Below are 23954 nucleotides of genomic sequence, written 5' to 3'. Positions count from 1 at the left end.
GCACCTGCCATGTTGTAGGCGCTTAATACATCGTCACTGCTACCGTTCTCATCATTGTCCCCATGGGAGTGACTGTCCAGAAGGCAGGGAGCCCCTTTCACAGGCCACATTGTGCCTGATTCAGTTCCTCTGCCAGGTGCCCCAGGGCCCCACCCACCCCTCATGGCGGCCCAGACCCTCCTCTCTCCAAATCCTGGGAAGCTGGAGTCCCAAGGCTGCCTCCAGGCAGGGATGTGGTTCACCAGCAGCCACAAATATTTACCTTGGAGACCTCAGCCCAGCCCAAGGTCTCAGCCCAAATGCAAAGGGTGACTTCCCAGACTGGGGTGTGTAAGATATAAGGTTAGACTTCCAGACCTAGTGTCCGAGGAGAGAAGACTGAGGACTCCGGCGTGTCCAGGTAAAGGTGTAGGAAACGGCCTGAAAGCCTAGGGCACCAGAAAGGTTCTAAGCTGGAGACACCTGTTGCAGTCAGGTCAAGACCAGGAGGGAGGCCTGTCCTGGAGGTAAGCTCCCTTAGTCCACTAGGACCCTCCTAGTAGAGGGTAGAGGCTCTCAGCTCTCAGCTCCCTTGCCCAGAAGACCAAAGAGCAGTGACGAAGGAATTGGACTGGCTGAGTCTTTCCTTGGCCTGATCCCAATGACATAAACCCACCCTGCACACACCAATTATTCTGTGCCCAGCTCTATGCTGGAGTGATTCTGGGGACAAAGAGGAGTATCAGACTAACCGGGCCCTCAAGTAATTCCCAACATGGGCCAGTGTGATACATGCTGTGCTCAAGGAAAGACCAGGGACATTGTGGTAAAGAGCAGTCAAGAAAGGCTTCCTGGAAGAGGTGGCATGTCACTTGAGAAGCCAAGCAGAAGTTGGCTGGACAAAGGAAGAGAGAAAGGCATCCGATTGTAAAGGGAACCGCATAAGCAAAGGCCAGGAGGTGAGGCATGATGTGGCGGGTGTGGGTATGGTGCTTGGATCTGGGGAGGAGACCCTTTTCCACAGGAGGGGATGCTACCATACTATTGGCTCCCTGAGCACTCTGATCAGAGGACAGGGTGGTGTGCAAAGATAATGAAGGGAAATAGGGTCAGGGTGTTTGAAAGAAAAAGATTATGGAGTGGGGTGGGGGCTTCCTGGGCAGAAGAGCAGGGTGCCGGGCACCACCTCTCTTACCTTCTGGCTTTGATTCCAAGGTGGTTCCTTCTGACCCCAGTATTAGTTATACTACCATCATCATAAAAACAGCCAATACTCATGAACACTTGTGGCCCATTCAATCTTCCCAACAATGCTGTGATATAAGTACTATAATTACCCCTTATTTTTACAGATGGAAAACTGAGGCTCAGAGAGGGTAGGTCATTTGCCCAAGATCACACAGCAAGTGGTAGCAGCAGGCCTCCAGCTCGGGTCTATCTGGCCCTGAGGCCCATTATATTTCTCCTCCACTCTGTCTTGATGGCCCAGACCTGCTCGGTTGGGCTGGCTCAGATTCCCCATTTTCCCAAGGCTCCCAAGGCCATTCATTCATTCAGCAACCATTTATTTATTAGACACCCACAGGTGTTTGGGACACAATGCCAGGTGCTTGGGACACAATGGGGAGCAGGTAGACCCAACACTCCTCCCAGAGCTCACAGCCCAGTCTGGGAGACAGATGTTGAACCATTATAGCAAGTGTCTCGGAGAGCTCATGTTGCCCTAGCCGAGAGACACATGCCATCCAGATGCCATGCTTGTCTTTGGCAGCAAGAAACCCACATGCTGAGCCAAGCAAGGGCTTGGATCTCCAGGTCAGCATCTTCCCTCCCTCCAAACAGGAGGCAGAAGTTTGCCTGGGGGCTTGGAGACTGAGCCAGGGTGCAGGCTGGAGGGCTCAGGACCAGCTTCCAGGGGCTGACGCTCTGCCCCATGGAGGGCACAGAGCAGCCAAGGAGCAGCCAAGTCCCTCTGCCAGGAGGCACCCACGGGCCTCTTCCTCCCTCTCTCTGCCCTTCTCTCCCTGGGTTCAAGCAGCCACCTATCCCTTCTCAGGCCCCTTCGTATCAATCAAGCAAATTTCCTGCCCACTTTGCGTCCTACCTGAATAACCATTGCCCTCCTTTCTCCAAACTTCCTGTCCTGGGCACACAGCAGCCCCCAACGCAGCATTTCTCCAAGCATAGTCCAGGGCCTCTGACTGCAGGAAGGGAAAAACTTTACAGAGAAAGGGAAATGTGAGCAGAGTTTAAAGGATGAATGAGAGTTCAGCAGGCAGATAAGGAAGGGGAAACACATTACTGGAAGCAGGAAGAGTTAGAACAAAGGCACAGAAACAGGAGAGAATGGGGTTATATTCTGGGAACTTCGAGCAGTTTGGAATGACTGGAACTTTATAGAGCAAGAGGGGAATAAGCAGGAGGTGAAGCTGGCCAAGGTTGGATTGTAGAGGGTTTTAAGTGCCAGACTCTATGAAGGCAGGTACTATTTCATTAGGCCCATTTGCTAGATGAGAAAACTGAGGCAGAGAGGCTAAACTGATTATCTAAGGCCACACAACTAGCACCTAGTGGCAGAGGCAGGACACAGACCCAAAAGTCGGGCTCCAGAGCCCACATTCTTAACCACTTCACTAAACAGCCTCTTCTGGACTTTATACCCCAAGTCACCAGGCATGGTGGGCCTGTCCTTGACCTCTCTGCCCAGCTAACAGGGCCTTCTGTGCTCACCCCAGGTTCCTTCACCTATCACGTGCTGCTCACCGATCCCCAGAAAGATGGCTGGCCCATTAACCTTCACCCTCCTCTGTGGTTTGCTGGCAGTGACTTTGGCTGAAACCACCCTCCGCCCCCCTGCGGTTCTTAGCCTCGGCCGTGAAGTCATCAAAGAGAGTAAGTCTCCGCTGCCCAAGCCTCACCACCATAAGGCAAGAGGGCAGGTGGAGTGGCCCTCCGAAGGAGGGAGGGAGTCCCCCATCACTGGGGGTGTGCAAGGCACAGCTGCGATCCCAGATCCAGGGTGAGACTCGAGAGGATGAGTTATAAAGATTAGGAGTGTCTATGATCTCAAGAGTCCACGATTCCAAGATCTTCCCTTAAATTCCATGATTCCACTGGGCCCCTTCCTTCTTTAAGTCCCTCCAGAGCCTCCATGGACAAGGCTCCACATTTTGCCATCTGGCAGAGGAGGAATATTTACGGGGCCCACCTCCATCGTCACGGAGCAGACAAAAAGATGGCTTTGTTGCCGAGAGGCAGTAACACACGGGGACTCTGGGACACAGTGGGGGACACACACCTGGGTCATCCTGCCTGCGGGCTGAGGGAGCTGGGGTATTTATACCACGATTCCCATCAGTCATGGGCTGAGGGCTGCTTCTGGAGCTGCCTCTGGAGCAGCTGGAACTTCTGACCTGCTCTTCATACAAGCCAAATGGGCTCTGGCCATGGGGGGAAAGTCCAGCAGGGACCAGAACCCAGGACTCCCGGCTTCTCCTATCTCAGCTCGGCACCTGAGGCTCTTTGGACAACAGGCCCATATGATGTGGGTGCCAGAGAATTGTTAGCAAGTGTGTGTTGGCAGCAAAACCAGCCCCAACACGGTCTTGTGGGTTCCCTGCCTCTTGGCTCCAGAGCTTGATGCCGGCTGGAGGGAGGGATGCAGGTCCATATGCCTGTATCCTGGCCAGTGTTCCCGCAGAGGCTGGCAATGCTCGGAGCGTGAATGGTCCCACCTATGCCCCTACCTTCGTCTTTATATGAAAACGGCTCATCTAGACGATCATTCTCAAAGCCACGTCTCCACAGCAGACGGTCATCCATCCCCTTGCCCTTACGTCCGGGTCCAGGTAGCCCTGAGCGATGCCCCCTCCCAGCCTGAGGCCACTGCCATGCCGTCCGTCTTGCCCCTCCTGCTGGACCCTGATCTCTAGGATCTGCCTCCAGGGCTGACACAGGAGTTGAAGGATCACGACGCCGTCAACATCCTCCAGCAGCTGCCACTGCTCAGCACCATACGGGAGAAGCCAGCCGGGGGCATCCCCATACTCGGCAACCTGGTGAACTCCATCCTGAACCATATCATCTGGTGAGTGGAGCGGGACAGACCTAGGCGCTAGCTCGTTCCCCACACCTCCTTCAGAAGCTCCCAGAGGAGTTAACGATGACCATAAGAGAGTGACACAGGTACCCTAACAGGGTGACCCCAGAGGAAGGTCCCCTGGGGTAGGAGAGTGAAGGGATAGAGTGACACTTCTCAGTGGAGGGAACAGGTGAGCCAATGACTCCGTGCTCACCAGAAGACAAGAAGAAAATGGCATTCCAGGCAGTGGGACCAGCCTGGGCAAAGGCACAGACGGGTGAGAGTCCGTCAGAAGAGCTGGCACTCAAACCCCCAAGGTGAGGACGGAGGTCAGTGGGGCCACATCACAAAGAGTCTTCCAAGTCAGCCCAAGGAACTGGGATTAGTCTCCAACATGGGGGAATCATGGGAGCATTTTGAGCAGTGGTGACAGGGAGGGAGGGGGCCAGGCCATGCTGGCGAGGAGTCAGGGGACAGGATTTAGGTCCAGCTGCTGGGCAGAAACCCCTGGCTGGCCACCAGGGGAGACAGGAAAGATGCAGTGGGCAGGTTTGGGGATGATACTCAGCTGAGCATAAGGTATGAATCTCATGTGTCCCATGTCCCACCTAGGCTGAAAGTCACCTCAGCCAACATCCTCCAACTGCTGGTGCAACCCTCAGATGAAGGCCAAGGGCTGGCGGTCAAGATCCCCCTGGACATGGTGGCTGGACTCAACACGTGAGTGTCTCCTCAGTCAGACACAGCAGGCCTGACAGGTTCATTTACACATCGCCCCTTTTCTCCAGGCAGGTATCTGGTAAAGAGAGTCCCAAGCAGAGGGAAGAGCAAGTGCAAAGATCCTGAGGCACCTGCTTTGTCCAAATAATGGCAAAGAGAGTGGAGAGAGGGGGGGAGAACGGTAGGAGGTGAGGGCTTTGTGGCGCTTTGTGGGCCAAGGTGAAGACTTGGCTTTTACTGAGTGAAATGGGAACCATGGAGGGTTCTGAGCAGAGGAGGGACAAGACATGATTTAACTTTTAAAGAATCCTTCTGGCTGTGTGTTTGGAGGCAGGGAGGGCGTCCAGAAGCTACTGTTACATTCAGGAGGAGCCAGCGATGGCTTGGACCAGGGTTTGGAGGCAGGAAGGTGGTGAGCAGTGATCAGACTCTGAAAATGTTTCAGAGGTAGGTAGAAGCAACAGGATTTTCTGATGGACAGAATGTCAGAGAGAGAGAGAGAGAGAGAGAGAGAGAGAGAGAGATTGAGAGAGGTCAAGACTGTCCCCAGGGATTTTGTCTGTGCAACTGGCAGGATGGGGTGGTCAGCAACCAAGATGGGAACGATCATGAGAGGAGCAGGTTTGGGGAAGGAGCTGGAGTTCAATTCTGTACATGTTAAATTTGAGCACCTGTCAGACATCTGGGTACGGAGTTGGGTATCAGTTTGGGAGCTGTTGATATATGCAGAGGATTTAAACCAGGAGAGGGATCCAAACCCTGAGCCTGGGACATGGTGGGGTGGAAACTGGGGGAGATGCAGAGAATCAGCAGAGGCGCTTGAGCTGGGAGGTGAGAGAGACAGACGGCATGTTTGCCCGGACCTGGGGCTGAGACAGCACGGAAATCTCCACTCCCAGGCCCCTGGTCAAGACCATCGTGGAGATGCACATGCAGACAGAGGTCCAAGCCATCATCACAGTGAACGCCAGTGAGAGGGGCCACACCCACCTCGTCCTCGAGGACTGCTCCAATAGCCATGGGAGCCTGCGCATCAGCCTGCTGCAAAAGTGAGTGTGGCCACCTGCCTCCGGGTTCCCACCGTGCCCGGGAGGGGACCAGGTGGTGGCCTTGCCCCATTTTACAGTTGGAGAACACTGAAGCCCAGAGAAAGAAAGGGACTTATATCCCTCCTGACTCTTGGCTGAAGCTCCCTCCAGGGAATCTGTGATGCCAAAGAAAGTTCGAGACATCAAGAGCAGAATCAAGGATGGTGGGATTTCAGGCATCATGCCAGGAAGTGGGGCAAACATTTGAAGGCGGAGAGGAGCCACATTCCTAGGGCGCCTCAAACCACCTCAGGCAGCCTTGAGTGGAGCATTGGGTAAAAACACACTTGGGAGTCAGGCAAATGCATCGTCTTCATTTACTGTCTGTGCAATGCTGGCAAGGTGCATCCCTATGCCTCCACTTCCAGGCCACAGTGACAGGACGAGATCGGGCTGCAGCCATAAGCATTCCCCACAGTGCATGGCAAACAGCCGGTGCTCAAAAACGTGCTTTCCTCCACTTCTTATCAGGAGAATGGGGACAAATGCCAATGCCATCATCCCAGTCTCCAGCAAACATTTCTAAAGACAACCCCCAGCCCCTAGTTCGTGAGAAGTCTCTGCCACCATCTACATCTGGCTGGGGGTCTACTCCACACTCCGTGCTGTGTGACCATGAGCAAGTGTCTTCTTCCCCTGGGCTCTGTGTTCCCTTCTATAAAACAGCGTCATCTCTGGCCCTTCCTAATCTCTCTCCCCTTCTCCCCTCCGCAAGGCTCTCCTTTCTGGTCAACTCCTTAGCCAACAAGGTCATGAGCCTCCTGGTGCCAGCCCTGCCCAAACTGGTGAAAACCCAGGTAAGTGGAATCACGGCCTCTCTGGCCTGCAAAGATTGCTCCCCCTGTGGGTCTGGGGTGGAACTGCAAGCTGGTGCTAAGGGCCCCGTGTCTCCTTGAGTTAGGAAAACTCTGGGCCTGACCATTCTTTCAGTGGATCATTGAGGCAAAGGTAACAGAACTGCCAGAAGTCACCCAGGAGGCCTTGAACAGCGATGTGCTGATAAATTATTAACAACCGACTCTCGAGAGGTTGAGGGGAAAGGAAGCCTGATTTGAAGCACTTGCTGATTTCTCTGGTATAAACACTTCCTCCGAGGCCAACTTCAAGCTACTAATGTGATGTCACTGAGCAGAGTTGGGAAGAATGGCACAGGAGCACACTATTGTATGGTATTCCTGCCACACGGATACAAGAGACGTAAATAACCTCAAGAGCAATAGATAAGAGTAAAATATAACAAAGTAATCAGGAAGTGATGAGTTTTGAATTCTCATGAGCTTTGCTTTTATTTATTTTATTTAGTTATTTATTTAGAATTTAATTTTTAATAATGTCTGGGTTTAGCACATGGCTCAGAAATTCCTGAAAACTTAACACTTGGCCCTTGCAAAGTGGTCCAGGCTGGTTCTAGCATACATGAGTCTCCTATCAACCTGATCAACCTGTGGTCTTCAGGGGTCTGTCCCCCACCAGGCCCTGCTGGATCTATTTTTCTGAGGCAATAAACATACGTTAATCTCAGTGTATATGTCCCTTATAGGGCACATATACAGTGAATTGTAACTGTAAGTTGGATTCATTCACTTTGACCATTGATTTCCACTGTAAATTTCAAGATGGGTTCACCATAGTGGGCCTCCTGGAGATCAAAACACCTTGTCAGATAACTGATGTTCTTTATAATAAAACTTTTTTGAATTGAAAAGGTGATATAATAACTAAAATGACTTGAGGGGAAAGTGCCCATAATCCTTCTACCTTAACTTCGCACCTATTCTCTCTTTTGTGTATATATTGCCTTCCAATCTCCATCCATATGCATTCATAGTTTTATGTGGCTCTTCTCAGCATCAATATAATTTAATAGTCCTTAAGCTATACGCATGTTCTATGCCACTATATAACATTCATAATTATTGTAATAGCTGCATCATACTTAATACTTTACTAAACCATGCAGAGAGACTTCTAAAAAGAATCTGAAAATGAAGAATTTTGTAAAATTTGTCTCTTCTTACATGAGATATTTTTTTCTTTTAAGATTTTATTTCTGCTTAGAGGTAGGAGTTTCTTAAAGTAGGACCCAGCTAGAAATTTTTTCCCAGTCTCCAACAAAATCATATTTTAACTGGCATCATACTTCACCAGCTAAAAATGTATTTTCCACTAGAAAATATGGCATAAAAATGTTCTTTGCATAATATCTCTTTTTAAGGGTGAAAGTTAAGTATAATGAATGATTCGAGAAAATTGGCATTTTGTTAATCACTATCGTTTCCCCACTGTGACTCAGTGGATTTGATTCAATGGTCATGTGAAAATTTTGCCTGAAACAAAGAGAAAAGGCACAGCATGCTTAAATCTGACAGGCGCTCATCTAGAAAATGCTGAAGCTCTTTCCAGTGTAAATATGTGGGCCCCAGCCCCAGCTGCACATCAGAACAACCTGGGATAGCTTTTTAAAATACTGATAGATACTCCAATGTCATGGGTGTGGGTGGCGCCCTAGTATCCTAGAGGGTTCTAGCTGGTATCCCGGACGATTCTAATGGGTAGTTAGGGTTGAGAGCCACTGGTGGAAAGGAAAGAAAGAGAGTTGTGAGAGATGATTGCCAGCGACACCCTTCCCGTGAGGAACAGGCTGGTCCCTGGCAGGTGAGTGGGTCTCCGAGCCCAAGCCCCTCATCCTCCCTGGGTTCTGGGTTGGCAAAGCAGCTAGGGGTAGGGAATGGGTTTTTCACAGAAAAAGCTAACTGTTCATAAAAAACTTTCATAGGAAAAGTTTCTCAAAGTGCACTGTCCCCTCTCAAGAGTGGCAATGGGTGGTCAAGCAGAAGATTCTTCCACCAGGGATATTGCATCTAAGACAAAGTGACAAAATCTCAGTGCACTGCCCTAGAAAATGTGCTGCCTAGAGCAGAGAACAAGGCTCTGGAGTCCCATGAGCAAGTGAGTGAAAGGTTTAACCTCCTCCTTAAGCAAAATAGGTGAGGCCAGAATTAGGTTAGACCAGAGCTTCTTACCTTCAGCGTTACTGACAGTTGAGTCATGTAATTCTTTGTTGTGGGAGCTGTCCCACCTCTGTGGGGGTGTTTAGTGGCATCCCTGGCCTCTATCCACTAGGCGTCGATAAGCCTTCCCCCCCAGTTGTGACAACTAAAAATGTCTCCAGAAATTTCCAAATATCTCCTAGGCAACAAAATCAGCCCCCTGCTGAGAACTGCTAGCAGTTTTAGGGGAAGAAGAGCTCACTGGGCAAAGGGACGTGTTGGAGCTAGAAACCCACAAAAGGCACAGAGATTGTTCATGAGTCTGGCTGGGTCTGCCTTGCCCGCCCCCGTTCTAGAGTCTGACATGCAGAAGGAACTCAGTAAACAGTGGTTGAATAAGTAAGTGAATGAAGAAATGAATTCTCCATTTCCCTCTTATGGAAAACATGGGCTCCTGTGAACAGGACAAAGAGTCTGATGGGGAGGGCAGCTGGCTGGCCAGGCACACCGTGGACATAGGGGAAGGGACAAACCACTGCAAAAGATCCCAGGCAACACCAGGGGCTGGGGAGGGCTCCGGACGGCACGGATGGCTGGCGGAGTGGACACAACACCAAGTCCTCGATCCCACAGGCAAAAACCTCTATGGCCATGGACACATGGGCTCAGGCTGGGTGGGCCAGACACGGATCACTATGGGGTTAGGGTCCGGCCCCTCAGTAATGGAGCCTCTGCATTTGTGCTGTTGTAGCTGTGTCCTGTGATCAAGGAGGCCTTTGAGGACATGCATGTGGACCTCCTGAGCCTGGTGAGGGGTAGGTGAGCTCTCTCCCACCTTTTTCCTTTGCTGCCAAGCTGGCCTCCATGCTCTGGCTCTGCCCAGAAGAGGCCTCCCAAGTCACATCTGCGCAGCAACTTGGCCCAGCAGCAAGTGAATGAGCATCCATGGATCCCTCCCAAAGATAAGCAGACAGGAATTCACCACAGTTGTGACTTCACAAGGACCTACCATGTGCAAGTTTATGTGAGCCAGATTTCCAAGTTCAAATCCCAGGTCTGCCACTGACTTGTTCTATCACTTTGGGAAAGCCACTCCACTTCCTTATCCTCACTTTCCTCATCTGTAAAATGGGGCTCATACATCCCTACCTCACAAGATTGTTAGTGAGGATGACAAGTTTACGGGAAAGTCCCAGGCACACGGCAGGTGCTCTGCCTGGCACAGAGAAGAGTTTGCAAATGTGAGCTGAATGGATGAATGAGTGAATGAATGAATGAACAGATGTTATAGCAATTACTGTGGGCTTATTGAGGAGAGAAAACAAGGGAAAAGACAAAATGTGTGCTCAGGAAGGAGGTCGTTTCTCCCTTCCCAAGAGTAGCAGAGATGGGAGGACACAGGCTTCTGTCCCTATGTCACAACTGTACTGTCCTCAGAGGTCTCAGAGTGGGGATTAGCTGGAAGAAGAAAATTCTACCATCCACTGTTTCAGGATCTGAAGAAGCTCACTCAAAGGGTGACCAGGGAGGAGGGGGGAGAGAAGAATGGAATTAGTACACATTGAACACCCACAAAGCACCTACTGGGCTGGGTGTTTTATATACACTGCCTCAGTGACTCCTCAGATAATTCCATGAAGTGGCCATCATTACCCCACTTCACAGATAAGAAAACTGAGGCTCAGAGAAATTAAGTCATTTGTCCAAGTTCACAGAGGAAATTAGGGATGAGGAAGGTTTGAACTCAATTCTGCAAGTTCCAAGTCTGGAGTCCTTCATATACGAGCCAACTTAATAGGTACCAGTCCTGTACAACCTACGAAGCACGTATTACTGTTATACCTACCCCCATTTTAAGAGGAGAAAATTGAGGTTCAGAGGTAGGAACAGACTAGCCAAGGCTACTGAGGCTCAAAGGGAAGTCTGTCTGGCTCCTCTGTTCCTCAGGAGCAGGGCAGGAGGTCTCTCCAGGGGAGCAGGGGATCCAAGAATTCACTGCCTGAGCCTGTCCCTGAACCTCTCTGCAGCCCCGCCCATTCCCGGGCCCAACAGCCAGGGCAGATGAGACACCACTGCCACCTGGCGGCCAAGTGGGGAATCCTGAGGCAAACACAAGCAATCCTTTGCATAGATGGGTGTGCACCAGGTACTCTGGGGGGGGGGGGGTGGAATGCATGCAGATCACCATTCCCTGGAGGAGGTGGAGAGTTATAAGCAATAGTTCAGTCTTGTTCCAAACCAGGAGTCTGGCACAGGACCAACTGGGTTCAAATCCTTTCACAGTATGACCTTGAGCAAGTCATTTTGCTCTTCTGAGCCTCAGTTTTCCCATCTGTAAAATGGGGGTAATAATAGGCCCTACTTGCTAAGGTTACTGCAAAGACAAAATGAGTGTAAGTGTAAAGGTTTAGCACAGCCTGCGGTGCTTGACATACGCTCAGTAAATGTCATTCCCATCATCATTATCAACACTGCTATTCCTGCTCCTCCCTACAAACAGAAAGCCCAACCGGGTGAATGCAGCCCCCAAAGCGCCCTGTCCAATACTGCCCTCCTCCCTCACAGAACTTTCTTCTTGTCCCAAGCAGCGCCCATTTCCCTCGGCTCTAACCACCTGGAGTTTGACCCTCTGTCTCCTGCCATCAAGGGTAATGTTATCCAGCTGAAGCTGGGGGTGAGTGTCATGGGGCCTCAAAAGTACAGCAGGGACATCACTGCCCTTCTCTCACCACCAAAGATCAGACACCATGGGTCTGTTTCAGGGGAGAAGATACCGCTCAGGGTTAGGACACGCAGGCTGATTTAGAAAAATCTCCACGGGCCGAACGTGTCCCACGCACACCATCTTGATGGAGGAACGCCAGCAGGTGGAATCCAAGGGCTACACGCAGAACGTCAGCCCCAGTGATCTGTCCTCCAACCCCGGTTTCCCCACTCAGAGGCCAGAGTACGCACCGGTGCTCTTGGCCTTCCTCTCAGGCAAGCCCTGCCAAACCCCAAATATCTGACGACTTTGAAACAAGAGCCCAGGACCAAGACCCATCACTGGGGATCACACAGACCTAAGTTTCTCTCCCAGCTCCACAACTCCCTGGCTGTGTGACTTTGGGCAAGTTTTGTCACCTCACTGAGGCTCAGTTTCCCCATCAGTAAAATGTAGACAATAAAGTCACCAAGAAGATGAAGTGGCAGGCAGAGGGGGCCAGTAACTGTCAGCTGTCTGTAAAATGTGAGGCTGTGCACTCACACTGGGGCTGGAGTCCCTGAAGGACCTGGCCAACCTGGAAAGCCTGAATCCCAGGCCAGTTTTCATGGATCTTTTGGGAAGCTGTCACAATCAAACATTTTTATCAATTTTGTTGCAGTTTTGAATTTTCCCTTCACCCAAAGGGTTTCTGAGATATCTGAGAACTTAAAACCTAAATGCTAAATAAGGTATCTAGGTTTTACAAACAGAGATTAACTGAGGGGTGCTAGAGGAGTAGAGGTTGCTGGCCACCTGAGATAACTCATCACCTCGGGCAAGATACTGAATTCCAGGCTAAGCTTCCGGTCAGCAAATGCAAAAAGGGAAACAGGATGAATGGTGTCATTTTCTTCTAGGTTGCTATTGGCTAAGACTTTGGAGTTAAGGTTCCCAGCCAACTCTCTGCTTTGTGTCTCTTTAGGCCAAGTTGGTGAACTCTCAAGGAAATGTGACCAAGTGGTTCAAAGAGTCTGCAGTTTCCCTAACGGTGCCCGCCCTGGACAACACCCCTTTCAGCCTCACTGTGAGGCAGGATGTGGTGAATGCTGCTGTAGCTGCCTTGCTCCCTCAAGAAGAACTCGTAGTCCTGTTGGACTATGTGGTAAGTCTTGGCATGAGAGGACGGGGCCCCCACTGCTACATCATGGGAATTTCCTGAATCAAGGGGCCTCAAGGACTGCCCTAAGCCTCTGAGCAGTAATCCCCTGTCAGGCTCAGTTTAAATCCCTCCAGCAATGAAGAGCTCACCCCCTCCTCAAACAGACCCTGACTCTGACATATGGCTCTAAAGCTGCAACTTTCCTTGTAACATCCAGCGCCAGACCCAGTTCTGTCCTCTGGAACCTGATACAGCTGCTTCCTCTGCCAAATAAGAGTCCTGTCAAGCCAAAGGGCATCTTAGATATTGAGTGGTCCTGGGACAGCAATCGTGCCCCTGCTGTCCACTATGGAGCCCACGGCAGACATCACTAATCAATCAGGGTCCTCCTTACAATTGAGCCTAGGTGCCAACACGGCCCCGGAATCCTTATATTAACCCAGCGTAGCAGACAATCACCACCCATCAGCTGGAGTGTGTCACCTCCTCTCGAATGACCAATGGGGAAACTGAGGCCCAAAGCTATGGGAGGGTGGCAGGAGTTCGGGTCAGCTGACAGGCAACAGATAACCAAGGTCTTGGAGATTAGAACTCAAGAGTAAGGGACCAAAACGATGAGAAAAGAGGAATGGTCACTGGCAACCACATTCATGACAATAGTAAGAATTGGGTCACTTCTCTATGTCCTCAGGGAGCAGGGAGCTGCCCAAGACCCAGAACCACCAACTCACAGTAAAACGCCAGGCCAGTGAGAACCCCATGCCCCTCAGCAGCTGACATAGGGGCTGTTTTCCACCAGTGACAGTCATGGGGCCTAGACCATCAGACCCACCAGGTTTTCTGGGGGTCTGGGGATCTGGGCAATGGGGCTGCTGGAGGTGTGCCTCCCTTTCCCCTCCAGCTGACCCACTCTGCCTTCCCCTCATCCTCAGCTTCCTGAGCTGGCTCGCCAGTTGAAGTCAAGCATCAAGGTGATCAGTACCAAGGTTGGTCCATTCGCTGTCTGCAGTTTGATAGGTGCTTGCTGTGATCGGTGCACTGTCCTCTGAGGAGTAAAATACATGTAGGACTGTTCTGTTTCCTTCCAGCCCTAGTGTCTGCAGCAGACCAGGTCCCTGTCCTCACAGAGTTTCATTCTAACAAGGCAGTGTGACCTGCATCAATATTACACAGATAATATTTCAGTTACAAGTGTGGTGACAAGGGATAGATTCTAGGGGTTATGAGGGCATTACTGGGACACCTGATATAATCCAGGAAATTAGAGAGGGCTTCTCTGAAGAGAAGGGTATTCCAAACAGGGAGAAGGAAGACCAAGGGCTATGAGATGGGGAGAACAAGAATTCGTTCCAGGCTCTGAGAGGACAGTGGCTGAAGTACAGAAAGGAAGTAGGGAGGCCAGGAAGGTGGACAGGAGCCAGGTCACAGGGGCTACGTGGGGCCTGTGAGACATGGGGAGGCACTTGGCAGGCCTCATGCGGATCTCATATCTTTCCAGGCTGCGGATCAGCTGGGGCCCACACAAATGGTGAAGATCCTAACTCAAGAGACCCCAGATCTCCTTCTGGACCAGGGTACTGCCAAGGTGGCCCAATTGATCGTCCTGGAAGTATTCGCCACCAATGAAGCCCACCGCCCCTTCTTCACCCTGGGCATTGTGAGTCCAATTGTCTAGGGCACGAGCAGCAACCTGGGAGACCTTCCTACTCACTGGTCTTATTCACCCCCTCTTGCTTTGCTGTTTCCAGCACTCTTGGCAGGGATGGGGGAGGGGGAGTTCTGAATCAAGAACCAGGAGCTTTGGTCCAACTCTGGTCCTATGACTTTATTAGTTAGGATCTTTAGGTAGAAACTTAATTCACATGCACAGAAGGAACTGTATTAGTTCATATAACTGAAAAGTCCAGACGGTCTAGCTTCAGAAATAGCTGGATCCAGGTGCTCAAACAATGGCATCTTCATTCCTCTCTTCCCACCTGGAAGCTGTGTTTTCCTATGTGCTGCCTTCATCCTCAGACAGATTATCTTCTCATGGAAGTGCCCGAAGCTGTATCAAGATATTAGGTTGGCAACATCAGCTGAACCAGCCTCTTTTCCTCCGGGTAGTTGCAGCAAAAGTCCCAAAGCTAACTCTCATTGGATGAGCTTGGGTCATGTGCCCATTCTTGAACCAATCAGTGTGGCTAGAAAAATACACCTGAGTTGGGAGTTTGGCTGTCTCCAAACCACACAGACTGAGGGGGAAAAGGGTAATTCCTCTTCTGAAGTATGAGCAGAACTAAATCAGCTCCAAGTAAGTTCTTGATTGATTTTCTCAGTAACCCCAGCAGGTCACATCTCAGAGTTTCCATTTAGCAGGGGGACTCTGTGGGTAAAGGTATAGAGGTGGGGGATCCCCAAAGGATAATCCCAATAGTATGGTATCTTAGGGTTGGGCCCTAGAAACAGAGCCTAAGAGAAGGATTCTTACAAAAGTAATTTATCGGGGAGAGCTGCCAGAGAGCCCCATAGAGGAGATCTGAGTGGGGCCCCAACCACATCCACGACAGAGGGCAAAGGGCAAAGGGAAAAGACAAGGCAGGATTCGTTTTGGGGCACTGGAACCATGCTTAACCAAGGAGTCTGGAAGTATCCGGCTGTTGGTAGACTAAAGTTGACACTCCCCTTACAGCACGGTTGCTGCGTACAGTTGTGCAGGTTGTCCACCCACACTGTCAGGGGGTACTGTTCACAAAGAATACAGGATGCAAAGTGCCCTGGCTTCCTATATTAAAGGATATTCTGACCCCGCAACCAGCAGGAGGAAGGGACTGCCCATGCCAGCCTCGCTCTTTATTGACTTGGCCCCTCCTTGGCCAATGGCAGACACTTTTCAAAAGGCCACCAAGCCCAGGCCTGCAGGACAAGTCTGGTCTCTGGGTGCATCCGACCTGGAGCTGGAGCCTGGCTCTGCCCTCAGGCTCACCCAGCCCACAGGTCAAGTTGATGTATATCTTTGACGCCCATATTGGAGACCTTGCTAGCTACTGACCTTCCAATAATAACAATGGTTAACATTTACTGGAGGCTTACTGGTCTTCTTTGTCCCTCAGTTTCCTCACCTTTACAATGGGGTAATAATAGGAGCCACTTCACGGGGTTGTGAGGATCAAAGGAGATAATCAGATAAAGTTACTAAAACACTGCCTGACACACAATGAGGGCTCTGTGCATATCGGCAGCTGTCATCATCATCATCATTGCCCACAACAACCCCATGTTGTAATCTGGTCAGCAGACGGTGGGTACAAATACTGTCTCATTTAATAGAAGAGGAAAGCGAGGCCCAGAGAGGCCAAACCCTTTCCCAAAGTCAGAGCCAGTAGCTGAGATCTAGACAGTGTCGACCTGACCCCAGATCCTCCTTCTATAACCTCACAGCCCATGCTTGACGCAACTCCTGAAAGAAATGGGGCCTGGGCTTCTGTCGTTGCAGGAAGCCAGCTCAGAAGCTCAGTTTTACACCAGAGATGACCGACTTATGCTCAACTTTAACGAAATCAGGTAAACATGTAAATCACTGTCTCACCCTGTGACCAGTGGGATGTTTCGAATCTCTGGGGTGTGAGCATGGATGGAATAAAGGCTACTCCTAGATGGGCAGAAAGGCGACCTTGCCTGGACTATCCCGCTTTGGGGACCAAATGTCAGAGGAAGGGAAAGAAAGGGAAAGTGGCCTTGCAGCAGCCATGGGAACAGCCTGCCCAGCACCATCCCCTCAGCTCATTCTAAACACCTCCAGGACAGCGGCTTTGACAGTCAAGCCCAGATGCTGACTCCAAGCCCAGAAGCACAGGGCTCCAACTGCCTCTTGTACTTCTCCCCACACCCCATAGCCCTCCTGTTGCCCCAAAGGGAGTTCAGGGGTTGCAAACTAGAGCCTGCTGGAACAAGTCAAGCTCTACATAGTAGGTGCTCCATAAATATTTGTTGAATGAGTGAATGAATGAATGAATGAGTGAGTGAATGAATGAGCCTCTGAGGGGCCATTCTCACTGGCATCTTCTGTTGCAGTTCTGATCGAATCCACTTGATGAACTCAGGCATTGGCCTGTTCAACGTGAGTATTAATAGATTGTCCCTGGGGCACAGGGGACAGCCCGGGATGGTCCATTTCAAAGACAGACATTGACCAGGATTTGCTTCGAACAAGGTCCCCATAGGCAGCCCCGTGGTGGGCTGGCCAGCCTCCACGTTATCAGCCACAAAGTCCAACCTCCTGGCTCTGGTGTTTACTGAGCACCTGCTGCATGCCGGACACAGCTGAGAACGTGCTAAATGCTCACAGATACATATTTACTTTTCTTCTGTAACATTTTGGTCCTAAATGAGAAAACAAATCCCTTCTTTTTGCAATCTCATTTTGCTCATGTAGACTCATCTCAGTGACCCTGGACAGCCCCTTCCCTGAGGTCCTCTGTTTCCCCAGCTGAGACAGAGTGGATCAGGGATCTCAAACTGGCTGCTTCCTGTCTCCTGCCATGGTTTCGTTTTGTTTTGTTTTTTGGTCCTCATGTTTTGTTTTGTTTTTTAATTTTTTAATTTTTTTAATTTTTTTTTTTTTGGCTAATTTTTAAGTGGGGATGTTCTCACATGAAAATCAGAACTTCTGGCTTCACCAGAGAAGTCAAAAGTTGGGAAACAGGGTGAAATTCCCTCAGGGCAAATTCAGCTAGAACAGAGCAGTGGAGCCCCTGCGGGCAGGGAGTGCATCCCTCTAATATTCCCCAATCCCCCAGATGGGTTTGTACTGGCCCCAGTATGTCTGGTCCCCTGGATCCCTCACAGCTCTCACTGGCAGAGGCCTGGGGTTCCAGTATGTCTCCTGGCTGCCCTGATCCTGGGGCTGGGCCATACCCATTCTAGGAATAGCTGGGGGGGAGGGGGGCGGGGGGGGGGGACTTTGGATCCTCAGCCATGGTAACAATGCCCCTCTTTCTCACAGCCTGAACTTCTGAAAAACGTCACCACTGAGATCCTCAACTCCGTCCTACTGCCAAACCAGAATGGTGCGTCCCTTTGCCGTCCATCCCCCCCACTCCCTAGGGCTTTGAGGGTGGATGCTTCACTCCACCTGCCTGCATCTCACTTTCTGTCAAATTCCACCTCCTCCAGGAAGCCTTCCTGGTCACCCAACTAGAAATGACCTCTCCCATCTCCAACTTTCCAGCCCAGTTCCTTTACTAGTGCCAGTACATAGGCATGCAAAGACAAACCAGGCAATGCTCCCGCCTCACAGGGCTGATGGCAGAGAGACAGAGGTGTAAACAGACAACTAGGACACGCTCAAGGTGCCTCAGGTAGACCTGGGTTCAAGTCCCGATTCCCCTTCTTGTTGGCTACCTGGCCTTGAGCAAGCTGCCTTATCATCCTAACTCAGTTTCTCCATCTGTAAAATGGGAAAATAAAAGTACCTTGCTCAGGCACATAAAGGAGACGATGATTTTAAGGGGCTGAAAGAGGTGCCTGGCACAGTTGGGTCTCAACGTCTCTTAACTATTCCTGATGTTTGCATTGTTATTTGTGTTACTAGAGGTGGAAGTCAAGAGAAAAGGTGGAATTGCTCTACTTAAGCCCCAAGTTGGGGAGGGAGAGGTGAATTACTAACCTATGCCAACGACATCTTTTTCATTATTTTATTAGAGTAGGAAATCTCAACGTACAGGCACCTCCCTTGGGAATGACAGGGAGGTCGTTCTTTATGACAGAACAGCCATTCTGGCTGTTCTTTAGCAGAGGTGTGGGAGGAGGTGAAGAGTGCCCTTTGGAGCTACCAGCTACTAAGCACGGGGAGGGGAGATGAGGCTGGGTGGATGCTGGGGCCAGAGAACAGGCAAGAAGCATGAGGCACAGTCCGAATTGGGTGTGCCAGGTCCCGAGTTCCCTGCCCACGGCTGCTCTATCCCACCCCAGTCTCTGACCACATTCGTTATTTCAGGCAAACTAAGACCCGGGATCTCGATACCGATGGTGAAGGCCTTGGGATTCGAGGAAGCTTCGAGCTTTCTTACCAAGGTGAGTGGGATTAAACATCCTGCCCCAGGGAGGGCACAGTTGCTGGGGGGAGCCCTGAGCTGGGAGGTAGGGCCCGCACTCCAATGCTGACCCCACCGGTCACTCATGGGGGGCCTTGGACAAGTCCCTTCTTTTCTCGTGGCCTCACTTCTTTATCTATAAGTGTAAGAGTGCGACTGTCCTAGCCTGGGGTGCATTTGTCTCTGGGTCTTTCTGTTCTACCTGTTATTCATTCATTCATTCATTCATTCATTCACTCATTCATTCGTTTGTTCATTCATTCAGTAAGGCTTGGCACACAGTAAATGCTCAATAGATGCTCGCTGAGCAATGTCCCCTTGACACCTACTAGGGAGTGAGGCTATCACAGCATCACTCCCACCCCCAAATATTATCATTAACAATATTTAATAGCCCATAATCACTCTGTGCCATTCAACAGCATCTTGTTCAGTCTTCACATTCACCCTATGTGGTATATCCCCATTTTGCAGACAGAGAAACTGAGACTCGTGAATGACAAATCCATTTCCAAGGACACACACAATAGGTGGCAAAGTTGGGATTTGCATTCTGCACCTGCCCTCATAACACCTGCTTTGGTCCCCAACTTCTGCAGGAGCCAATGACAGTGAGGTGGGCTCCTCTCAGTCAGCCAGCCAGTCAGCAGGCATTTATTAAGCACTTACTGTGTACCAGGCACTGATCACAACAGTGAACAAAACAGACAGAAACCCCTGCCTTCTTGGAGTTTCTAGTCCACTCTAGGTGGGGGAGACATTGAAAGCAGATTTTTTTTTTAGTTTATTTACTTATTTTGAGAGAGACAGAGACAGCATGAGTTGGGGAGGGGCAGAGAGAGAGAGACAGAGAGACCAAGAATCTCAAGTAGGCTCCGCACTGATGCAGAGCCTGATACAGGGCCCGAACCCACAAAACCGTGAGATCATGACCTGAACTGAAACCAAGAATAGGATGCTTAACCAACTGAGCTACCCAGGTGCCCTGAAAGCAGAATTATTAAGAATTAAGAAAATCCAGGGAGGTTGGGTGGCTCAGTCAGTTGAATGTCCAACTCTTGATTTCAGCTGAGGTCATGATCACACAGTTCATGAGAGATCAAGCCCCGCATCAGTCTCTGTTAAGCAGCATGGATCCTGCTTGGGATGCTCTCTCTCTTGGTCTCTCTCTCCCTCTTTCAAAATAAATAAGATTTTTAAAACAAAAGAAAAAGAGGGCCACCTGGGTGGCTCAGTCAGTTAAGTGTCTGACTTTGACTCAGGTCATGATCTCCCGGTGTGTGAGTTCGAGCCCCGCGTCGGGCTCTGTGCTGACAATTCAGAGCCTGGAGCCTGTTTCAGATTCTGTGTCTCCCTCTCTCTGCCCCTCCCCTGCTCGTGCTCTGTCTCTCTGTCTCTCTCTCTCAAAAATAAATAAAACATTAAAAATTTTTAAATAAATAAATAAAAAGAAAATTAAAAAAAGAAAAGAAAATCCACAGGTGATTGCCCACCCTTCCATGGCCAAGGTGTCCAACCTAAGGCCAGAAGGCCAAACTCCTATTAGTCCTGATTTTCCTAAAGTTGTGGATTGGTATCAGTGAATTCCTGAATTATTAAGTTCTGGAGAAATTCACAAAGGAAAGAAGTCTCAGAAATGCCTCTCCACATGCCACGAGATCACATTGGTGGCAGGGTAGGAGGCTTTGTTAACTAGCTTCCAAGGCAAGTTGTGGATGCCTTACTACCTACCAGCTGCCCACCCCCAAAATCTGTGTCTACCCTTCAGCTGGCTGCGATGGACAAAAACAAGGACAGCGCTATGGATAGTACAGAGAGAGGCTGAAAGTCTAGACTCAGAAACCAGAGGACCATTTCAATCCCGGCTCTGCCTCTCTCTAGCCATGGACCTCAGGCAGGTCCTTCAGCCTGAGCCCAGCTTTCTCATCCATAAAACCCAGCAGACGTATGAATACACAGGTCTTACTCTAACGGACTACATTGCAATGATCCAGTTAAAATATAAGCAGTTTATCTAAAATACATACTACACTCAACTCATGTTGGATGAACAGCAGTGTCCATACAACTAAATGGCTAGAGCTTGGTTTATTTCACATATCTCTTCTTAGGAGGCATTTAGCTACTTTCCTCTATTTTTTTTTTAAATTTTTTTTTTCAACGTTTATTTATTTTTTTTGGAACAGAGAGAGACAGAGCATGAACGGGGGAGGGGCAGAGAGAGAGGGAGACACAGAATCGGAAACAGGCTCCAGGCTCTGAGCCATCAGCCCAGAGCCTGACGCGGGGCTCGAACTCACGGACCGCGAGATCGTGACCTGGCTGAAGTCGGACGCTTAACCGACTGCGCCACCCAGGCGCCCCTATTTTTTTTTTTTTTTAAATCAACTTGCACTGCATGGTCCATCATTTGTACTTTGGGTTGGAAAGGTATCGTTTCATTCTTTGGGTCTGTTTCCAAGTTTCCTGTTTTGCTCTATTCATTTGTTTTGAGATAGCAGTCCATCGATTTCCTTTTTATAGATCTGTATATGTTTTAAAAGCTAGCCGGAGGAATGAATAAGTGGATAAATATGAGATAAAGCAAGTATGGTTTAGAAAAAGCTAATGACAGAAACTAGGTGCTAAGTATACAAGTGTTCACTGGAAAATTCTTTCCACTTTGCTCTGTTTAATAATTATCATAATAAAATATTGGGGGAAATCTAATAGGTTAAGTTCCTTCCATCACATTTAGTTTAAAAAAAAAAGAGCATTGTTAAAAAGTTAGCTTGCCTAGACCGAGTGAATACACCTAACCCAGTGAATACACCTAAGTATCTGCATTTTATGAAACTTCTTGGGGAGTTTTGGTGATCACCTGGGCTCGGGGACGACAGTCCTACACAATCCCATACTTTGCATGCAGACACTTTACCTGTGCTCCAGACCCCTGCACAGCATCACTGTTCACAGACAGACCCTACTCCTCTGACCCTTCCAAGAATTCTGTGTGAGTTCAGGGTCATGATTCCCAAAGCCAGCGGTCACCTTGTGGAACACACACCAGCATAAACCACAACAAGGTAGGGGGTAAAACGCTGAATTGGTGTTTCTCCTCCAACTCAAGGATTCTCTTGTGATCACCCCGGCCTCCCAGTAGAGCCCCGCACCACCCTCTTGTCTCCCGTGAAGACTTGGATGATGGCCATCCAGGGCAGGCTGGGTCCCAGTAGGAGTATGGAAGCCAGCTCTGTAGACTGTCTCTCTCTGCAATAAATAAATACTTGTCTGTGACTCCCACAGCATGGAGTGTATCTTTGTCCCAACTCAGGAGTCATTTGCAGGTTTGGGAACTGAACATCCAAGCCACATCAGAGTCATGTTTAGGCACATCTCAGCCAATCTGGCCTATGCCCGAGCTATGCCTGGGCCATGCGTGGACTATATAAAGATAACATCCAAGATCATGGCTGCTTCCCTGGGTTTCAGGAATAAGGCAGTCATTTGTGCCCTCCTTCCTTCTGTGTCAGCCTCAATAACACCTATGGTGGGACCATCTCTTTGGTGGGGGACACATGTTTTGTTGATCTAGTGTGATGGATTGAGGGCTCTCTGAACAGTGTGACTCTGGAGAGAAATGAACTAGGGTTTGAATTCTGGCATGACCCCTCAACAGTAGTTTGACCCTTGGGATGTGGCTTCCCCTCTATGGGCCTCAGTTTCCCTCTCTACAAAATGAGGAGAATTGTAGTCCCCACCTTGAATGGCTATCATGAGGATGAAATGAGAGAGAAGTGTTCCTGGCACATGGAAGGTACTCAGACAATGTCATCTGTGGGTGATGTCATCGTCACTATTGTTACCTGGACTTCAGGATGTTGGGCCTTATCACTAAAGGCCCCTCCCACTTGGACAGTGTGTGACTGCCATTGTCTCCCTGATGTTAGCAGGTTCAAGACAGACAATAGGGCCCCTGTTCTCTAGACTCAGGCTAGCCCCAGGACACAGAGGTCTTCAGTTACACAAAGGACCTCAGAGGATGGGACATTGGGTATTTCAGGAAAAGGCATTACCACCTTCAGGGTGTAAACAGGCAGGCGAATGGTGACAGCCTGGGAAGGCAGCCAGGAAGGAACTTCTCCTATCTACAAGACATGGGCGAGGCCAAGAGGGACACCAGGGGACAGGACAAGACCCTGCTCGAGATACTTACACAGGGTCAGCAAACACTTGCTGGGCAGTTGCTGAGTGCCAGGCTCCGCAGCTTCCACATACACCCCCAACTCCCAGACACAACTTTGCCATCTGTTCTCCACACATCACATTCCACTGTTTCTCTAAATCGTACTGAGTCTGAGGTTTGAACCATCTCTGACCAGGAAGATGAGAAAGTCAACCTCCATCTTGTCTGGGGCAGGTCCCTCCTGGCTCCCTAGGGTCGTGCAAGGATCTGAGGGGAAGGGGGGCTTCGAGGAGCCTGGAAGATGGGGTAGGGCCTCTCTCTGGTCTTTGGTCCCATCTGGTTCCAATGATGGGATCCCTGTCCCACCCACGACCCTTTAGAGGACAGTGGCTCCAACGCCCAGTCTGAGGCACTTCTCCGAAATAGCCATGGCTCCCGGGTTCCAGCCACCCAGGACCTCTTTCTGGAGGAGGAGCTTCCTGGAGGTTGATGGATAAATAACCCGCTTCCTCACCGCCTGGGGCAGGGGGCAACTCCAACTCTACACAGCACCCCACAGGTCTGAGCTCAGGTGCCCACGGGGGTCACTTGCTCAAATACACCTTTCTGGGCCAGCTCCTTCTCCACCTCTCTTTCCCTCTCTACCAGCAACTCCTGGGATCACCTCTCAAATCAGCCACCTGCACTCAAACCCTTCTCTCAGGGTCTGTTTCTGGGGAACCCAAACCAAGATAAGCATTTGCTCTACAGGTATCACGCTAAGGGTCTCACCCGGCCTTCCCCACGGCCTCTGGCAGCCCCACTTGACAAATGAAGAGACTGAGACTCTGAACACTCACCATGACTACCAAGCAGCCCCTAACCATTACCCCACACTGCCTCCCTCCACTCTGTGCCTTCATCTCTGCCTCCCCACCTTCGGTCTCTACTTCCCGTAAAGAAGGAGAAGGGTTGTCTTCTGTGCCAACCTCCTTCTGTTTGGGGCCCCAAAGCAAAACCACCCTCCATGCAC

General features: G+C 50.1%; 2 protein-coding genes across 5 annotated transcripts in view; one reads left to right on the top strand and one right to left on the bottom strand.

Moving 5' to 3' along the window:
* CDK5RAP1 (CDK5 regulatory subunit associated protein 1) overlaps positions 1–23954 on the bottom strand; it is a 194064-nt gene that overhangs the window by 73224 nt on the left and 96886 nt on the right. The window lies entirely within an intron of this gene.
* On the top strand, positions 372–22172 carry BPIFB1 (BPI fold containing family B member 1). Its single transcript, XM_023251326.2, has 16 exons — positions 372–506; positions 2715–2871; positions 3925–4066; positions 4673–4780; positions 5680–5829; positions 6584–6665; positions 9610–9673; positions 11447–11532; positions 12527–12706; positions 13636–13689; positions 14202–14360; positions 16179–16246; positions 16757–16802; positions 17688–17751; positions 18681–18757; positions 21887–22172. The coding sequence occupies exons 2-16, from the start codon at positions 2757–2759 to the stop codon at positions 21917–21919; spliced, it is 1428 nt and encodes a 475-aa protein (XP_023107094.2). The 5' UTR covers positions 372–506; positions 2715–2756; the 3' UTR covers positions 21920–22172.

Source organism: Felis catus, chromosome A3 (assembly GCF_018350175.1).
Source record: "Felis catus isolate Fca126 chromosome A3, F.catus_Fca126_mat1.0, whole genome shotgun sequence".
Taxonomy (NCBI): Eukaryota; Metazoa; Chordata; class Mammalia; order Carnivora; family Felidae; genus Felis; species Felis catus.
Note: the sequence above shows the minus strand (reverse complement) of the source record. Positions and strands in the feature narration are given on the sequence as shown.

What these genes read in the sequence shown, in the direction of transcription:
- BPIFB1 (XM_023251326.2), top strand. Translation starts at nt 2,757, where the DNA reads ATGGCTGGCCCATTAACCTTCACCCTCCTCTGTGGTTTGCTGGCAGTG. An exon ending in CGCATCAGCCTGCTGCAAAA is followed by an intron (nt 5,830 to 6,583) that starts GTGAGTGTGGCC and finishes CCCCTCCGCAAG; the next exon opens with GCTCTCCTTTCTGGTCAACT. An exon ending in TTATCCAGCTGAAGCTGGGG is followed by an intron (nt 11,533 to 12,526) that starts GTGAGTGTCATG and finishes GTGTCTCTTTAG; the next exon opens with GCCAAGTTGGTGAACTCTCA.